The 15,483-nt window shown below is 42.5% G+C and overlaps 1 protein-coding gene across 2 annotated transcripts in view; it reads left to right on the plus strand.

Annotated features, from left to right (window-relative positions):
* The first annotated feature begins 4,937 nt into the window (after window positions 1-4,937).
* LOC128366228 (nuclear factor of activated T-cells, cytoplasmic 1-like) overlaps window positions 4,938-15,483 on the plus strand; it is a 58,865-nt gene continuing 48,319 nt past the window's right edge. For both annotated transcript variants that reach the window (XM_053326911.1, XM_053326912.1), the window contains exons 1-3: window positions 4,938-5,172; window positions 8,686-9,790; window positions 11,745-11,904. In XM_053326911.1, coding sequence (XP_053182886.1) covers window positions 5,052-5,172; window positions 8,686-9,790; window positions 11,745-11,904 — 1,386 coding nt within the window. In that variant the 5' untranslated portion in view covers window positions 4,938-5,051. The remainder of the gene's footprint in view (window positions 5,173-8,685; window positions 9,791-11,744; window positions 11,905-15,483) is intronic.

The raw sequence follows: 15,483 nt of genomic DNA on the forward strand, positions 1-15,483 counted from the left end.
AGTTCTCCATTGTGTGCACTGAAGTATGCACATCCATGCGTCTAAATACTAACAAAGGAAAAGGAGAAGTATTGGGAAGTGTGTACAACTGTTTGTGCGTGTGTGCCAGACGGAACTGACCACAGCCATTCACAACTTGCCTTCGTTAACCGCAGACTTCTTCATTTAACGCCATCAGCAGTCATATTACACATAAATCAAAAGAGAAGATTAGTAATCACGTCTGTGGCTGCCGTAGCTGCCACTGATGTAGCAGGGTTAAACACGCACACAAATGAGTGTTTACAGCTATTAAAAGCTGCCTGATTCAAGTTATGGCTCATAGAATAACTTAGAAAATAGATAATCATAGTGTAGGGAACTCAAGATGCCAGTGTGCACATTTCCCCGGATATGTCAAACATGAATTATACGTTGTAAAAGGAGAGGATTAACTGTGTAGCTTTGAGGGAAGAGCTTTGGTTTGCAGCCTTGAATTTTATGTATCGCAGGGATTCACCCAGAGTTAGTTACACTTCTCTTGGTTTACATGTCTTGTTAGGGTCCCTGTCCATATTAATATCTGCCTCAAGCTCAGTTTTTTCCCCCTACTGGTAGAATTCCTGATGTCTAGACAAACAAATATGACAAGACTAAGCCCACAGCTTGGAAAGCCGTAGATGTGATTATTTATACCTGTCAAGTTTTGATCCGTTTTTTACGTGTAAATCTTTTATGGAGAGTTCTAAGAAACTGTTCCTGACCATGCCAAGATGTAGCCTGACTCCCGGGCCAAACCACAGGTAGTAAACATTATAGAGGCTGGCATTAACTACAGCACTCGTACTGCAAAACCCACTCTTGTCATTTATTATATCATCTGCACCGCTGGCAACGATTTGCAGTCCCCTGACAGTGATGCACCACATGGAGGCAATGTACCAAGTGAAGAAAAACTGTGAGTGTTGAATACCGGACTGGACACAGTGTGTATGTGTGTGTGTTCACAAATACCCTCCCCTGATGGAATGACTAAATAAGGAAGAAGAGAGCAACAAACACAAACCCAACAGCAACAACTCGGTCCTCGTAAATGCAAAAGCAGCATGTGTCTGTTTACAAGACACGAGCAATGATCATTTTCTGCGAAACACACGAGTAAGGAGCAGGCCACTCATAAATCTGAGCCCAAGACATAGAATGTCTCTAATGCTCTCCACAGACATGTTGTGGCTGCTCAGTACGTGCCATGTCATAAGGCCAGATGTAGTGGCGCTATAAATTATAATCTAACATTTCCAGGGAGGATGTTAGGTGAAAGCAAATTAGACTCTACATATAACCTGTGTGGAGCTTAAGGTACTGCTCTGAAGGTTATCACAACATAGAACCAAAGTCAGAAGGCAAGCTTAAACAGTGGTGCTGTCAAACTTAATGACATACACAAAAGATGAGAGATTACCAATAGAAGAATGGGTGTCCCATTATATATAATGTGGCAATCATTAAAGCTGCATTAGACAACTTCCTTAAAGTGATGGCTCTGATGACAACTTTTCAAAGTATTTTAATATTCAGAAATCCCATAAATATGTCTCAGTAAATTACACACAGCATGTTTATTTACACTCTTGAACCATTAGTGGTGACTTTGTGAAAAATGAAAGACAGAGTTAAAATGTTGAAGTGAGTTCAGTTTTTATATTCACTGCTGTTTTGGATGAACTCTGGGTTTGAACTTCTATTAAGTTATGATTTGGCCTTTCCTGCGAGTGCAGTGTCCAACACTATAGGGTTTACATTGGCAAGTCAACAGAGTCTCAGTATGGATGTTCTTTTACACAAAAACCTTACCTCATGTATAGTTAAACTTTAGCTGGGACTTGAACTTGAAGCTGAGTTGCACTGCTACACAAAGAAAGACACAGCTAGACTTTTGGAATGATCATGAAAAAAGGTAAACTTTCTTAAAGGAGAACTCCACTGATTTTTTACATCAGTATCTGTCTTCAGGTCTCAAGGAGTGCTATTGCATGTATGAAAAAAGGGGGTATAAAACAGTCTGTGGCACCAGTGTCTGATAAATTACCTCAAGTGATTTAACCTGACAAGGAAGAAGAATTAATGGTTTAAAACGGATAAAATCTCCAGTTCTGCCGCATCAATTTTGATCCTTTTTTAAATTGTCCATTGTATCCTGACACTGTTATACAAGTGTAATATTAAACCAGTGGGGTGCTCTTTCAAGTATAGTTATGAGAAGCATTACACCATCGGGTTTTGAGATTAGACAGACCTTTCTTAATGAAGTATAGGCAGTGAAATGACCTGATGGCTATAATGTGTCTTGCTGTAAAGATGGTCTGACTATTGTTGACAGACACTGTCGCTAATAGTACTTTACTCAGTAGCACAGAATCCATCAAGATAAGCCTTCAGGCTGCCATTGAACCATGCCACACCACAGGGTTTTAAAGTTGTTCAGCAACTAGTGTAGGCCCATCCTGCTGACAGTGCCAATCAGTTGTGCAGCTACTTTTTTCCTACCGCGGGTTTGTATCATAATTCATCTCCTCAAGTATGTGATGCTGCTTTTTCATCTTTGAGCTCACACGTGCACATCAGCCAAGCCACAGCTGACGCCAAAGAGCTACTGTAGGCAAAGAAAACACAGCGTACTATTACTTTCCCCCCGTGCCGTCTGCTTACTCTTGCCCCACAGCCTGCCTGCCCCCAAAAGGGAGTCTGCTTCTGATTATGTGTGATCATCCTCGGGCTTGCCAGCTACATTTCAGACTCACGGGAGTCATTTTTTCTTGAAATCTGGCCCTCATTCAAAAGGAATTACATTGTAGCTTGTCTAAGCTATTGTTAATTGCACTCATGGCGGCTACCACTACTCAGTGATATTCCTGCTCTTCTTGTTATATGGGGTTTTTTTTTACTGGTCATGATCATTTACACACTATTTGTAAGCCACATAATGGAGACTGCATTTCCAGTACTTTGCACGTGCCACAATGTAAGCATTCAGTAGTAGCACGCATCAGACTTTGTTAAGTTTAAAAGCACTATCAAGTATCATTATGACACATTACAAATGAAAACTTAATTTATCATTTAGTTTAAGCTTGCAGTGTCCGTTATTCTGCCAGCTGCTTTAATCACTGCAGTAGGAGCCAAGGTTGAGTAACATTTCAGTGCTCAGCAATGTTTTTTAATTGAATATACGCAAGATGTTTATACATATCTAAATTGTATAACAAGTGTCAGCCATATCTAACCATATCTTGTGAGCCAACAACACCTCCATGTGTTTTTTTACCTTTCCGCATTAGTTTATGACCCCAACATAAAACAACGAAGTTGTATAATGGCAACTATTACTTTGATAAATGGTAATAGGAGCGCAATTAAAGAAATAAGCCAAAAGTGAACCTCAGTATTTTCCTCAAACATAGGCAAAGCACAAGGCATTGTGCCCACATATTCATTGGGGACTGATTTGATACAAAGTAGTGGAAAGCAGAGATGAGGAACATGGTGTGTTTGTGCTGTCAGTGGTTCAGGATAGTTATTTTGGGCGAAGCTGTGAAACCGTATTTCCCTCAAACATGAGGAAAACACATTTGGAAGTGAAATTTGATAGCGTTTGAGTTTTGATTTCAATCATGGGGATAGGCTGAATGTTTGACTAATGTTAATGATCAGATAATAACACAATTGCCAACATTAACAAGGTAGGCCATTATAGTGATATCAGTGGATGTGCTGCAATATGACACTTTGTTGATCTTGTAAGTCAGAGGTCAGAGGCAGCTGCAAAAAAGTGGGGAAAATATATTTATTGTGTGTATCCTCATTTTATACAGTTCACCTGCATTGTGGTAATTCTATATACCAGGCAATCTAATAAAGATGCTACTGGAACTATTCATCCAGTCTATTAGTCATGCAGAGGGCCATCTAGTGAGAAATAAAGTCAAATTAAGATATAAATATATATCATATGTCATAAAATTTAAACTAAATGTCAACTTTTTAGATAAAGTGGAGAAGAAGTTCTGGAAGAAAAATGGAAATTGGGACATCGACTGTGCACACTCAATCTACTGACTGAGGAAGTCCATTCCATACAATCAAAAGCTGCAAAACATCTGTTAAATTACCTTGTGCTGATATTGTGTTGTCTAAAAAACAGTTTCATCATACAGCTAAATTAAATTAAATTAATCTTTTGTGACTGTAAATCCTAAAAAAGAGGACATTTTTTAATCTTTGATTCTATAATAACTGTGCAAACTTCATTTGCAGAGGAGGATTGTGTGATATGATCAAAAGCTCCAGACCAGCTACTAAATGGACTTTAATTGTGCTGGGATTGTTTTCTGAAAAAAAATAACGTCATCATATCAAAATTAAAGTCACAAACATGCAAAATGCAAAATACCTACTTATCCAAAAATGTTTAATAAATTAATTGAGTTTCACCCCTTTGACAACTATTCTAATTAACTGAATGCAAAGATGTAATAAATACGTTATTTTAGTGAATAACTTCTAGGAACACACACATACACACAAACACACCCACACACACAAACACACACACACACACACTTCCTACCTCCTCCGGTGGGATCCCAAGATAGAAGACATCATAAGCGGTCCAGGAGGTTGCAGGAGCCGGCGCGTCATCCCTAGATGGGCGGCGCATTGACGGAGGACGGAGGGTGTTTTCCAGCTTTAAAAGCACCGGAGCCGGCCCCTCTGACAAACCACGCTGCGTCATCGACCTGGGGAGACTCTAGAAAACCTTCAGTGGGCTGAAGAAAGCCAAACTCACCTCAGCCACGGTCCCCTTAGCAGCGCTACCTGCGCAGCTCTCCAGATCCATTAGTAGCCTCCAGCGTTTCTCCCCGTCTCATTTGGTGCGCATCGCTTTGGTTTAACTTCACTGCGAATTATGTTTGCATTTGGTGGTGTATGAAGTGAACTAGCGTTTGCAATCTTATCATCGGCGTTGCTTATTACAGTTTTACAGTCGGAGAAAGTTGCGCATCGCTTGTTGAATGCAGGATACCTTCTGTTTGAGTGTCAATTCCAAGTTCAGCTTTGGAGCAGCAGCCGGTAAGGAGCGGGGACTCCAGCTTCTCACCTCACTCGCCGCCGAAATGAAGTCTGCAGAAGAAGGTAAAATATACTGCCTCAAGTTTGTTTTCATGTTTCAAGCAGCACTCACACATGGATTTGCTCTCTCTGCTGCACTCTTGACTCTAAAATGCATCGATAGAAAGTGTTGCAATTAATGCAAATTGTTAGAGAGCTTGTGAGCAACTGTAAAGTCTGATTGACACGTTGAGTGAGTTGCAATGACTGGAAGAATAGCTGTCAACTGTTATGAACTGATGCAATAATTAGTAATATTATTTAAGATAAAAAAGATTAATTAATTAATAATTCACCTGCAAATATCTACCGATAAACTGCAGCAACTCACTTATACTTAAGGTAGTACTGTAATATTAAATCAGTGTGATATTTCAAATAATTGTTAAAAGTTATTAAGTTAAAACTCTTGATTTTAATAACACATTTGTAATTATTCTTTGATGTGACCTATTCTTTCTAAAGAAGTCACCAAATAAATGCTGGTTCGTTTTTGTTTGGCTTGATTTTTCACTGTATGAGGATTCAATTTGAATTATTATAGGGTGGTGAGTGGCATGCACTCATTTTACATCCACACCATTAGGTGTCTCCAGCTGTCTTTGCAGGTGCTTCACATCAGCTTGTGCAGTAAATTTCAGTGTTGAGGGGGTTTCACTTGTTTCCTGCACTCAACTTCATGAAAGATTCACATCAACTTCAAATACTTTTTCTGGTATAAAAAATGTTTTTAATCCACTCCATGCTCAGAGGTCAGAGGTCAGGGTCATCTAAAGAACAACCTTCAGGATTGCTACATTCTTTTGAGGATTGCTGAAAGACACTTTAGCACAGATAATTCAGCTTGCATTTCCAATTCAAAGAAAAGTCTCTTTTTTGCCTCTCTGATTTAGCAGTAATGGTAGCAAAATTTGATTTGGTCCATCAGAAGTCATTGATAGTCTGTCATGTCTTAATTCACAGAGTCTTCCAGGGCTGATGTCACTGGCTTTTTGTGGATTTTGGGAATTTCATTTTGTCTTTGAGGTTTCAGACAGACGGGTGCGGGTTGCATTATTATTCATTTCAGTCCCTCAGTCCTAAGTCTTATAATTGGTAACAGAAGTTTGTGTGTGTGTGTGTGTGTGTGTGCGTGTGTATGTGTGTGAGTGGGAGAGCTGTGATGTGTGCGTTTAGGGATGCTGGGTAGCTTGCTTGACAAGGAGACGTGCTTAACCACACTCAGCCTCAGCAGTATGCCAAGGGCTGCTTTATTATCACACAAATACATAAACTGAGACACACACAGATAAACGCACACACTCTTTTGGTGTTTTGCCATAACCCATAGTCAGCCATGTGCAGAAAGTGGCCCCAGGGTTCTTAGTTCCAGAGGCTGCAGATGACTTCTGTGGGCGACCACCTATCTCTCCCTGAGGTCCCGTCAGTCTGAGCCCAGCCTAGACCACAATCCCTGTGGATAAACCCATCCATTCTTTAGTCACGCTGGTTTGGTTGTGGGGAAAGAGTGTTTTGATCCTGATAGCATAATTGAGAAAAATTGTGGAGGACAGAAAAGAGCACGCTATAATCTGTGTGATAGTCAGTGTTTTCAAATTAACTCTGCTTACACCGCATTTTTAATGCACTGCAAACAATTGGCAAAGCTTTGCTTTGACTGCAAGAATGAGTCACTTTATTTTTTGCTCATTTGATTCACCCCGCAAATTATGATCTAGTATAATTTTGTTAGTTCAGCAGGCGCATGTGACCCGGAAAAGCCAACGTTCAAGATCATGCAGCACAGCAAGAGTGAAAGCCTTAGTTGTGTTTGAGTGGGTGTTAGAAGAGGTGAAGTATGATGCAGTGTAGTGCACTGATAGCGCACATATTCAAAAGGAAAAGAAAAAAAAAACGAAAAAAAAGAGAAAAAACAACTGCGACTCTAAGCAAAATCAGTCAGCCCTCAAGTAGGGAGGTGTGTCACAAGGGTGAAGTGGGCAGGAGATTATCATCTGTTCAGCACTAGAAGAGGATAAGCCAGACAGAGGAAAGCATCAGAGGAGAGTGAGTGAAGGCACACTTTATGCTGATACTTGCTGTATAATCACGAGGACAGAGATGAGTTCCCAGCATGAAGAGCAGGAGTTTGATTTCAGCTATATGTTTGAGTACAGCCAGGATGTCCATCAAGAACCTGTAAGAGGTGGGTACTAAAGGGCAGACAGTCTATTCTATATATGTATGTACTGCGTGTAGCACAGTGTGAGGACAAGGGCTCACTAATAGACGCTCTATTCTATATGTATGTACTGCGTGTTGCACAGTGTGAGGACAAGGGCTCACTGATAGACGCTCTATTCTATATGTATGTACTGTGTGTTGCACAGTGTGAGGACAATGCTGCATGCTGGGATCATTACAAAAAAGACTTTAGGGATGTCTCTGTGTAAAAAAGGCTGTAAGAGAGTCTGACATTTAGCATTCTGCCAGTCAAACAACAGATGACTTTTTTTGTGTCTGTTTCAAAGTGTTTGAAAGGAAGAGTAAACCTCTTTGATGAAGAAGAACAAAACATTTTCAGATGTCAGATTGCATATGTTCATACACTACAGGCTACCTATGAAAAGCATGTTTGGTTACATTGAACTTGTGCTATACAGAACGTGTCTGATGCACATCACATAATCACCTCTGAAAATAGACTCTCATAAACTAATTTTGGACTGCCTACCCACATATTATGTGGTGTGTGACAGATTCATCATTTCATGTGATGCACAGCATTGTGGTGAACAGATATAGTACACAGCATCAAGGGGAATGCCCTTCACTGCGTTTCAGGCTGAGTGGTATTCATTCTGTGACCACTTTTACCCTCAGTGACATTATCAATAAAAGGAAGATATGAGTTTTACAACTGTTGACACAGCAGCCAGCTGCCACAAGGCTCAACTGAAGAGGCATACCTGCTAGGATATATCTGCTCCGTTTGTATGCCATTACACTTGTCTGTCTGTGATTTCTGTGTGTGCTTGCTTGTGTTTGTGTTTGTATTTCACCTCGGTGCATCTGTGTGTAACACTGCACTGAACTCTCTTTGACTTAATCACAAGCTCAGAGCGATGCGAGAGTGCTGTCAGTTTTCCACAGGGGAGGGCATAATTCACTCAGTGAGTGATGCAATCAATCAAATAAAGCATCCATCAGCGCTGCTGGAGGAATTCCTGTAGAGTACATATGACAGCAAGGAGTGCCAAATAGAGCCTCAGATGGACTGATCAAACAAATAGAGTGGCTGTGCAACTTACGACTACACAGCAACCACATACAGTAACTGCTCTGAGATGATTGCTAAGCTTCTCCAGATGTTTATAAAGGAAGAAGGCAGTCCGTTGCTACACATACATACATATTGGTAAGATTTGTGTAGGGGTATTGTTCTCAAATGTAATCAGAGTTCATTCTTGTCATCATGCAATGGCTCTGAGAATTATAATGTGGCATGTAGTTATACACTATGGTTCTATATTTTTAACATATACTTCTTTTTTTCAGATGCTTACAGCTACACACCAAATGTCAGCCTGTCCCTTCCGCTGGGCATGGGAAACCCTTGTCTGGCCACCCAATACCATACCTTACAGTCCAGCCCAGTCATCTCAGTTTCTTCTTGCCACCAGACAGGCTACAACCTTCAAAATGACAACCATGTAGCATCAGGCTATTACCTGCCCCACGGCCTGAGACCCAACGGGGCTCCAGCCCTGGAAAGCCCCCGTATTGAGATCACTGCCTACAGCCAGTATCCCGAGGATGAGGTGGAAGAGAGCAACACTGAGGACCATGTCATCAAACGAGGCGTTAACTCCATTGTGACGCTGACACTGCCCAATGCAGACGGCTACCGCGATCCCAGCTGCCTCAGCCCTGCTAGTAGCATTTCCTCACGCAGCTGTAACTCCGAAGCGTCCTCTTACGAGTCCAGCTTCTACAACTATGACAACTCCCCACAGAACTCCCCCTGGCAGTCACCCTGCGTTTCTCCCCGAGGCTCTTCCTCGCTCTTGTCCTGCCCGCATGCCAGTGGCCCTGCAGCCTCCCCTCACCATTCACCCTCCACCTCCCCTCAGATAGGAGCTGTTGCCGAGGAAGGCTGGCCAGCTCAACCTCGTGGCTCCAGGCCAAACTCCCCCTCCTGCAGTGGAGGCGGTGGAGGCAACGGCGGTGGAGGCGGCATGGGAAAGAGAAAGTACAGTTTCAACGGCGCCCCCTACCGTCAGACATCCTGCTCACCCAACCAGTCTCCCACCCCTTCCCCACATGGCTCACCCAGGGTCAGTGTCACAGACGAGAACTGGCTCGCCAATGCCAACCAGTACACCAACTCTGCCATCGTGGCTGCCATCAATGCTCTGACCACAGATGGAGTGGTAGATATGGGAGAGGGAATCCCAATCAAGACACGTAAAACCATGATAGACCATTCATCCTCCATGAGCCTCAAGGTGGAACCTGGCGGTGAGGACCTGTGTCTCGATGATGAGCTCTGCCATGAGGACTATCCTTCCCGTCTAGCCCTCAAGAAGGAAAACTACTGTGGAGGGTTCTTGGATGTGCCCCAGCATCCCTACCCCTGGTCTAAACCCAAGCCTTACCTCAGGTAGGTGGAGCTGCTCTCCTGCTGTGCCAAAAGCTAAATTCAGTAGTACTGCACAAAAGTTAAACATACAAATCAACAAGATGAAGCACTGTGACTTCAAAAATGATTTAACTGCACTGTGAAAACAATCAATCTCTCCTCTAAGTTGTGTTGAGAAGACAATGTAGCATACATAGGTGTTTCCAACATTCTGCCTTAGGATTGCTTTTGCATTTCCCAGACAGTGCTAAGGAAAAACTTATCCTGTTACCACCTTTTCGTTTCCATATTTAGAGTTGTTCATTTATTTTTAAAGACAAGATTGTTTTAGGGTTTAATCTTCAAAGGCCATATCAAAAGGCAGAAATCCAAAAGTTGCATGCTCTTTACTTCCAAAAGAGTTCTCTTTGAAGATCAAAACTATTTCATAAATCGTATTTTACAGGGAGGAGTTGCCCAGCATGACTGTGCCACTGTTGCTATAGCAACCCACACACAAACATACAAACACACAAAGACACACACACACACATACACTTAACTATATCATTGATTTTTGACTTTTGGGCAAGGTAAGCTTTTTTTCAATTTCAATTGTGTCCCTCACAGCATTTTTTTCCCCCAAGCCAATAACACACTTTCCTGTCGGAAATCAAGTGTTTGATTAAGATAGTGAGCAACAGGAAGTAATGGTGACAGGCCTGGCTGAAGGGGAAGCAGTCTGTGGGTTAATCAGCCGGCTCACTGCTCTGGTCTGTCGCGCCATCAGCCCATCTCTTTCTGTGTAGCTAACGTGATGTCATGCACTGACTGGGCAGATAAAGCCCTGTGGGGGGAAATCTGTTCGTTTTGGGTCAACAAACAGCCCGCAAGTTCCACAAAGATGCCAGAGATTGGTTTCAGTCGAGCCACCCTTCAGGTCAGGGGCTCTGAGTTTACCAGGCATCCGGCATAGAGAAATATTGTCTTGCACATGTTTGTTTTGGTTTAGATATCTCCACGGTGTTCACATGGGAAGCTCTGACTCTCCATATCGAGAACAATGAAGTTAAGAGAGGCCAGCTGTAGCTCTGAGAAAGAGATATCATGCTCCAAGGCAGGGTGTGCTGCTGACCCCGTTCCACTGTATAACTCCATTGTCTTTAATGCTGGTACAACTGCGCTTTATAATTTTGCAGTTATCAGTCTTGAATGGATAATAATTGTATCAAAGGGCAGGCTGATTGCTAGTTTGCGTGAGATTTGTTTTTGTGCCCTAGAAATGTCTTTCCTCCCAATGTCACTTTCTTAACTCAAAGTGTCTGTTTCCACCTGCCACACCATAATACACAACACACTGAACTCTAACCAGAGCACATCCGTGTCTCATTTATTTTTCTTTAAAAAAAAAAAGAAAAAAAAGGCCACTAATTATGACCCGGGCCCAAGGAATTACGCACGTCAGCGAATGACTTCAATTGATTAGATTATAGACCATGATGAAATGGAGAAGGATCAAGCCAGTTGGATTACACTAAAGTGTCCTAAATTAAGGCTTATTTAAGGCAAGTTCAGAACTTTTTGATTTAGATTTCTTTGGCAGTGATGACACTGTGGAAAAAAAGCAATCTGACAGTTCATAATTTGGCAAATCAAATGCGACTTCAGCTTTAAGAATAGAATAAAATAGAAGAGAATGGAAAAAATAAGCCCAAAAAACAGAAAACAAATAAAATATAGAAAGACAATCATTCACCATGTGTCACATTGTTTTTGTTCCAAGCTAACTGGAAATGTGAAAAACAGCACTTCCTGTTTTTCAGGAAAGAATAACCAGATACCAGGTGTTTAGCACAGAGAGTCTACAGTTTGGGATTAGATACATAGATTGGATAATACACTATTATATCAAATCAGGGATAAAGTGAAATAAACTGATAATGTATTGTATTGTATTATTGTATATAATAAAAACCAATGTGTGATGTTATTTCAGCCCATCTCTGCCAGCTCTTGACTGGCAGCTTCCATCCTGCTCCGGCCCATACAGCCTACAGATTGAGTTACAGCCAAAATCCCACCACAGGGCCCACTATGAGACTGAGGGCAGCCGAGGGGCAGTGAAGGCCTCGTCTGGAGGACACCCCATAGTACAGGTACGCCACCAACAATGTAAAACACTACTTTTCAGCATTTTTAGTTTTTTTTCCGAAACAGATCTTTTAAGACTCACAATGCAAATTGTTATTTGATGGACAAGGTTAGCTTTGTGTGTTTGACTGTATGATGGTTTGATGTCATTACAGCGTAATTGGTAACAAGCATAAAAATGCATGATGATTAATGGCACTCCCTCTGTCCAACAACAAGCCACTGACTTGAATGTTTGGCTCTTGCTGACTTTATGACAGCATGTAGTCACGGTGCAAAGTCTGAGCAGCCATGAAATTTCTGCGATTAGTCTAAACTCTGACATTTTCTTCTTTTTAATTTTTTTTTCTTGAAGAAATCCTTTAATCCTATTTGTGTGGTCAGATTCTGAAGTATGTGATTTCTTTTCAAACTATGCACAAAATATCTAGAAAAGTGGGATTGCTTATCACTAAGAAATCATATCTAATTCATATCAAAGCAGATGTGTACTTTCTACACACCACAGTCTATATGTTTCTGCTTATGCTTGTATGCTGTGTTACTAATGTTCTGAAGCCGGGAGTCAATCTACTGCTGCGAAAGGTCGCTCTGACCGGCAGCAGTGCATACTGACTCAATTAGTATAGAGTAGGACCATCGCCTCTCACTATTGTACTTGGCGAAAGCTAATAGAGCACACGTCAGTCTCACCGGCAGCACAGCACAGAGCTCCTTTCTCTTCTACACTGTCATCACACTGTGCTGACATCTTGGTTTACTCAAGGTGGGGATCTAGAGGTTGTGTGCATGTCCTTAAGGTTGAGAATCAATTTGCCTTTAACGCAATCAATTCAAAATAAAACTGCATTTGACCTAATAATTACAGGTGTTACTCACTGGTGGGTTTTTTTATAACGTGAATTTAAAGACTTTAAATGACTATTTATCATGCAAAACATCAGCCAAAGCAAACACTGAACCTGCAGTAATTTAGTGTTTGGAGCGGTACAGGTTGAGGTTGGTGGTCCATTCCTCTTATGCACTTAGTGTTAGACGTTGTTAGCGCCACAGCTGTTTGGTAAATAGATGTTGTCAGCACATCCTGGTCTGGTCAATGTCAAACGCACTTGACAGCTGTTGGCCAACGTGGTGTTATAAACAGGCCTGTCAACCCTCAGGTTTCTTCTGTAAATACAGGTAATTATTCCTCCTTCATTACAAACCTTTGTATATCAACATGTGGGTGAATCAACATTTCACCCTCGCACCTCCCCGTGAGGCTGACCAGACTCAGCCTGCCACGGACAGCTGTGGCAGGTGAGAACGCTCTTGATTTAGTTTACGCCACTTTGTGACTCATTCTGGGGGCCAGAGTAAAAAGTCATGAGTAAGCGTCCTGTGTGTCTTTGGATATACAGTGTTGTCCAGATTTAGATTGATGACTTGGGTTGTTTAACTCATACTACACAGGCAACTTTGTGAGGCTGTTTTCAAGTCCTGCTTTGAATGTTGATTATTAGTAAGTAGTAGTCATAGAGAAAATATAATGACGGCTACTTAACCGACACACCTTCCCCCTCACTCACATAGCACACATTTTACTCTTAGTCTTTTGGTAGGGAGTGATTTATGCCTCTGATGTTGTGTGTGCAGTCAATTGGGATATCTCGAGGGTTTCATACCAGTGGAAACCACTGGAAGCATGGCAGTTGGCAGGAAGATAAATCTATGAGGATTAGGCAATCATGTGTACATGCTTGAGGGTACGGTGCTGAAGAAGAGTATGTACTGTATCTTCAGGGAGTTTTTTCACAGTTGGGAGTACAAAATCTCTCATATCTCTGACTGTATTACTCTTCATCGCTCTTGTTGTCTTTGTTGTAGCGTTGTGTGAAATTGTGTTGTTGTAATCTTGAAGGATAGGCCATGTTGTAGTCCCCAGAAACCCTGTGGTAATGAGTGGCAGGCACTGGATGGGTGAGGTGCAGTCAAGGAGAATGAGTCAATAATGACACAGGGGCACGGGTGTAGGAAGAAGCTAAGGAAGTATGTGTGTGTGTGTTCGTGCGTGTGTGTGTCCTTAAAGACTGGAGCGAATCAAGAGAAAAAGAGAGAGAGAAGGGGCAGAGGGAGTCACCAGGCAGCTGGGGCTTGGCTTGGCTGCCCCTGGAGATATTCTGTATCCTGCTGATTAGGGCCTGGGTGGCCCGGGGTTTGCTGAGCATGTGGGTGATGGGGGGGTGGGGTGGATAGGAGTTAGAATCCCATCGCCCATCGGATGCCACCTCCCCTTTCCATGCCCTAGTGCCTCCCTCCCTCCTTGGGGAGCCTGCGGATGTCACTTCTTGTGAACTGTTCATCCTTCAACCATCTCCCAAACCCACACCAGCAGGCCTCCCTCCGTTGAAGCCCAGTCATCCACGGCTCTTTTGTTTTTTCAGCTCACGGATGATCAGACACACACGCTATGAATGATGGTGGCATGTGTGTTGGAAAGCAATGCTGGATGAAAAAACAGCAAGATGAAAAACATGAAGCGATACACTGTTTCAACAGCCAACGGTGTCCTCAGAGAGACAGCAACTGACAGATAATCAAACCAAAACGCTCAACTGCTCATTTACTGTTGTTGTCTAGTTATCAAATAACAAGCAGAGGTGTTTTTCTTGACATACACAGGGATGTTTGGCATCAGTAAAAGTCTGACATCATCCTGTGCTGCAGAAGATCATCCACACACCACATCCAGCATTATCAGACACACAGGATGGATAGATTGTTGGATAGATGGGTGGGTGGGTGGGAAGAATGGAGTGTCTACTCTCCAGCCACACACCGATGATTATAGGTTACCTTGTCTCATTACCCCTCCGCTGCTTGCACTGGCTCTTGCGCTTTCCGCTCCAAATCTTAGTCATTTATTCTGGACTCGCACTCCGTCCATCCCTCCTCCTCCTCCGCATCCGCAGCCTTTCAACCCCCCTCTCCTACAATGGGTTCGCTTTTTGACCCCCGCGGCTGCTTTTCCACTTTATTTACTGCAGCAGACCACAGCGCCATTAAGGGGATCTAGGGTACTCTACCGGCTCCTTTCACACTGTTCCAGACACTGCCCTCCCCTCACCACAGCTATGCCAAATGTCTACAGGATGATTTTCGGAGCCATGATCAGAAAAAACCAACAGCCTGGTGTACCTTCACTCAAAATACCACCGCAACATTGATTGATGGGTTTTTTCCAAACGAGAACAGTTGGAAATATGCCAAATTATTCTCATTGAGAATATAGTGACCAAGAACGTGACCTGGCTCTGATATAAAGTGTAGGTTCAGTTGAAGATGTTGCAGAGGCTTTCAAGTTCACATTTAGTTATGAAACACTCAAACATCCGCTAGGCCCTTGGTAATAGCAGACAACAACACCTGCGGAGAATTAACCCTATCGCACAGCATGCAGCGCAGTCCTGCATATGGCTAGTTTGTATAGGATAATGACTGGCCTATAGGGCTCCCCCCCCCCCTGCAACACACACACACACACACACACACACACACACACACACACACACACACACACAAACACTCTCTCACTCACTCTCTCA

This window comes from Scomber japonicus, chromosome 10, assembly GCF_027409825.1.
Source record: "Scomber japonicus isolate fScoJap1 chromosome 10, fScoJap1.pri, whole genome shotgun sequence".
NCBI lineage: Eukaryota > Metazoa > Chordata > Actinopteri > Scombriformes > Scombridae > Scomber > Scomber japonicus.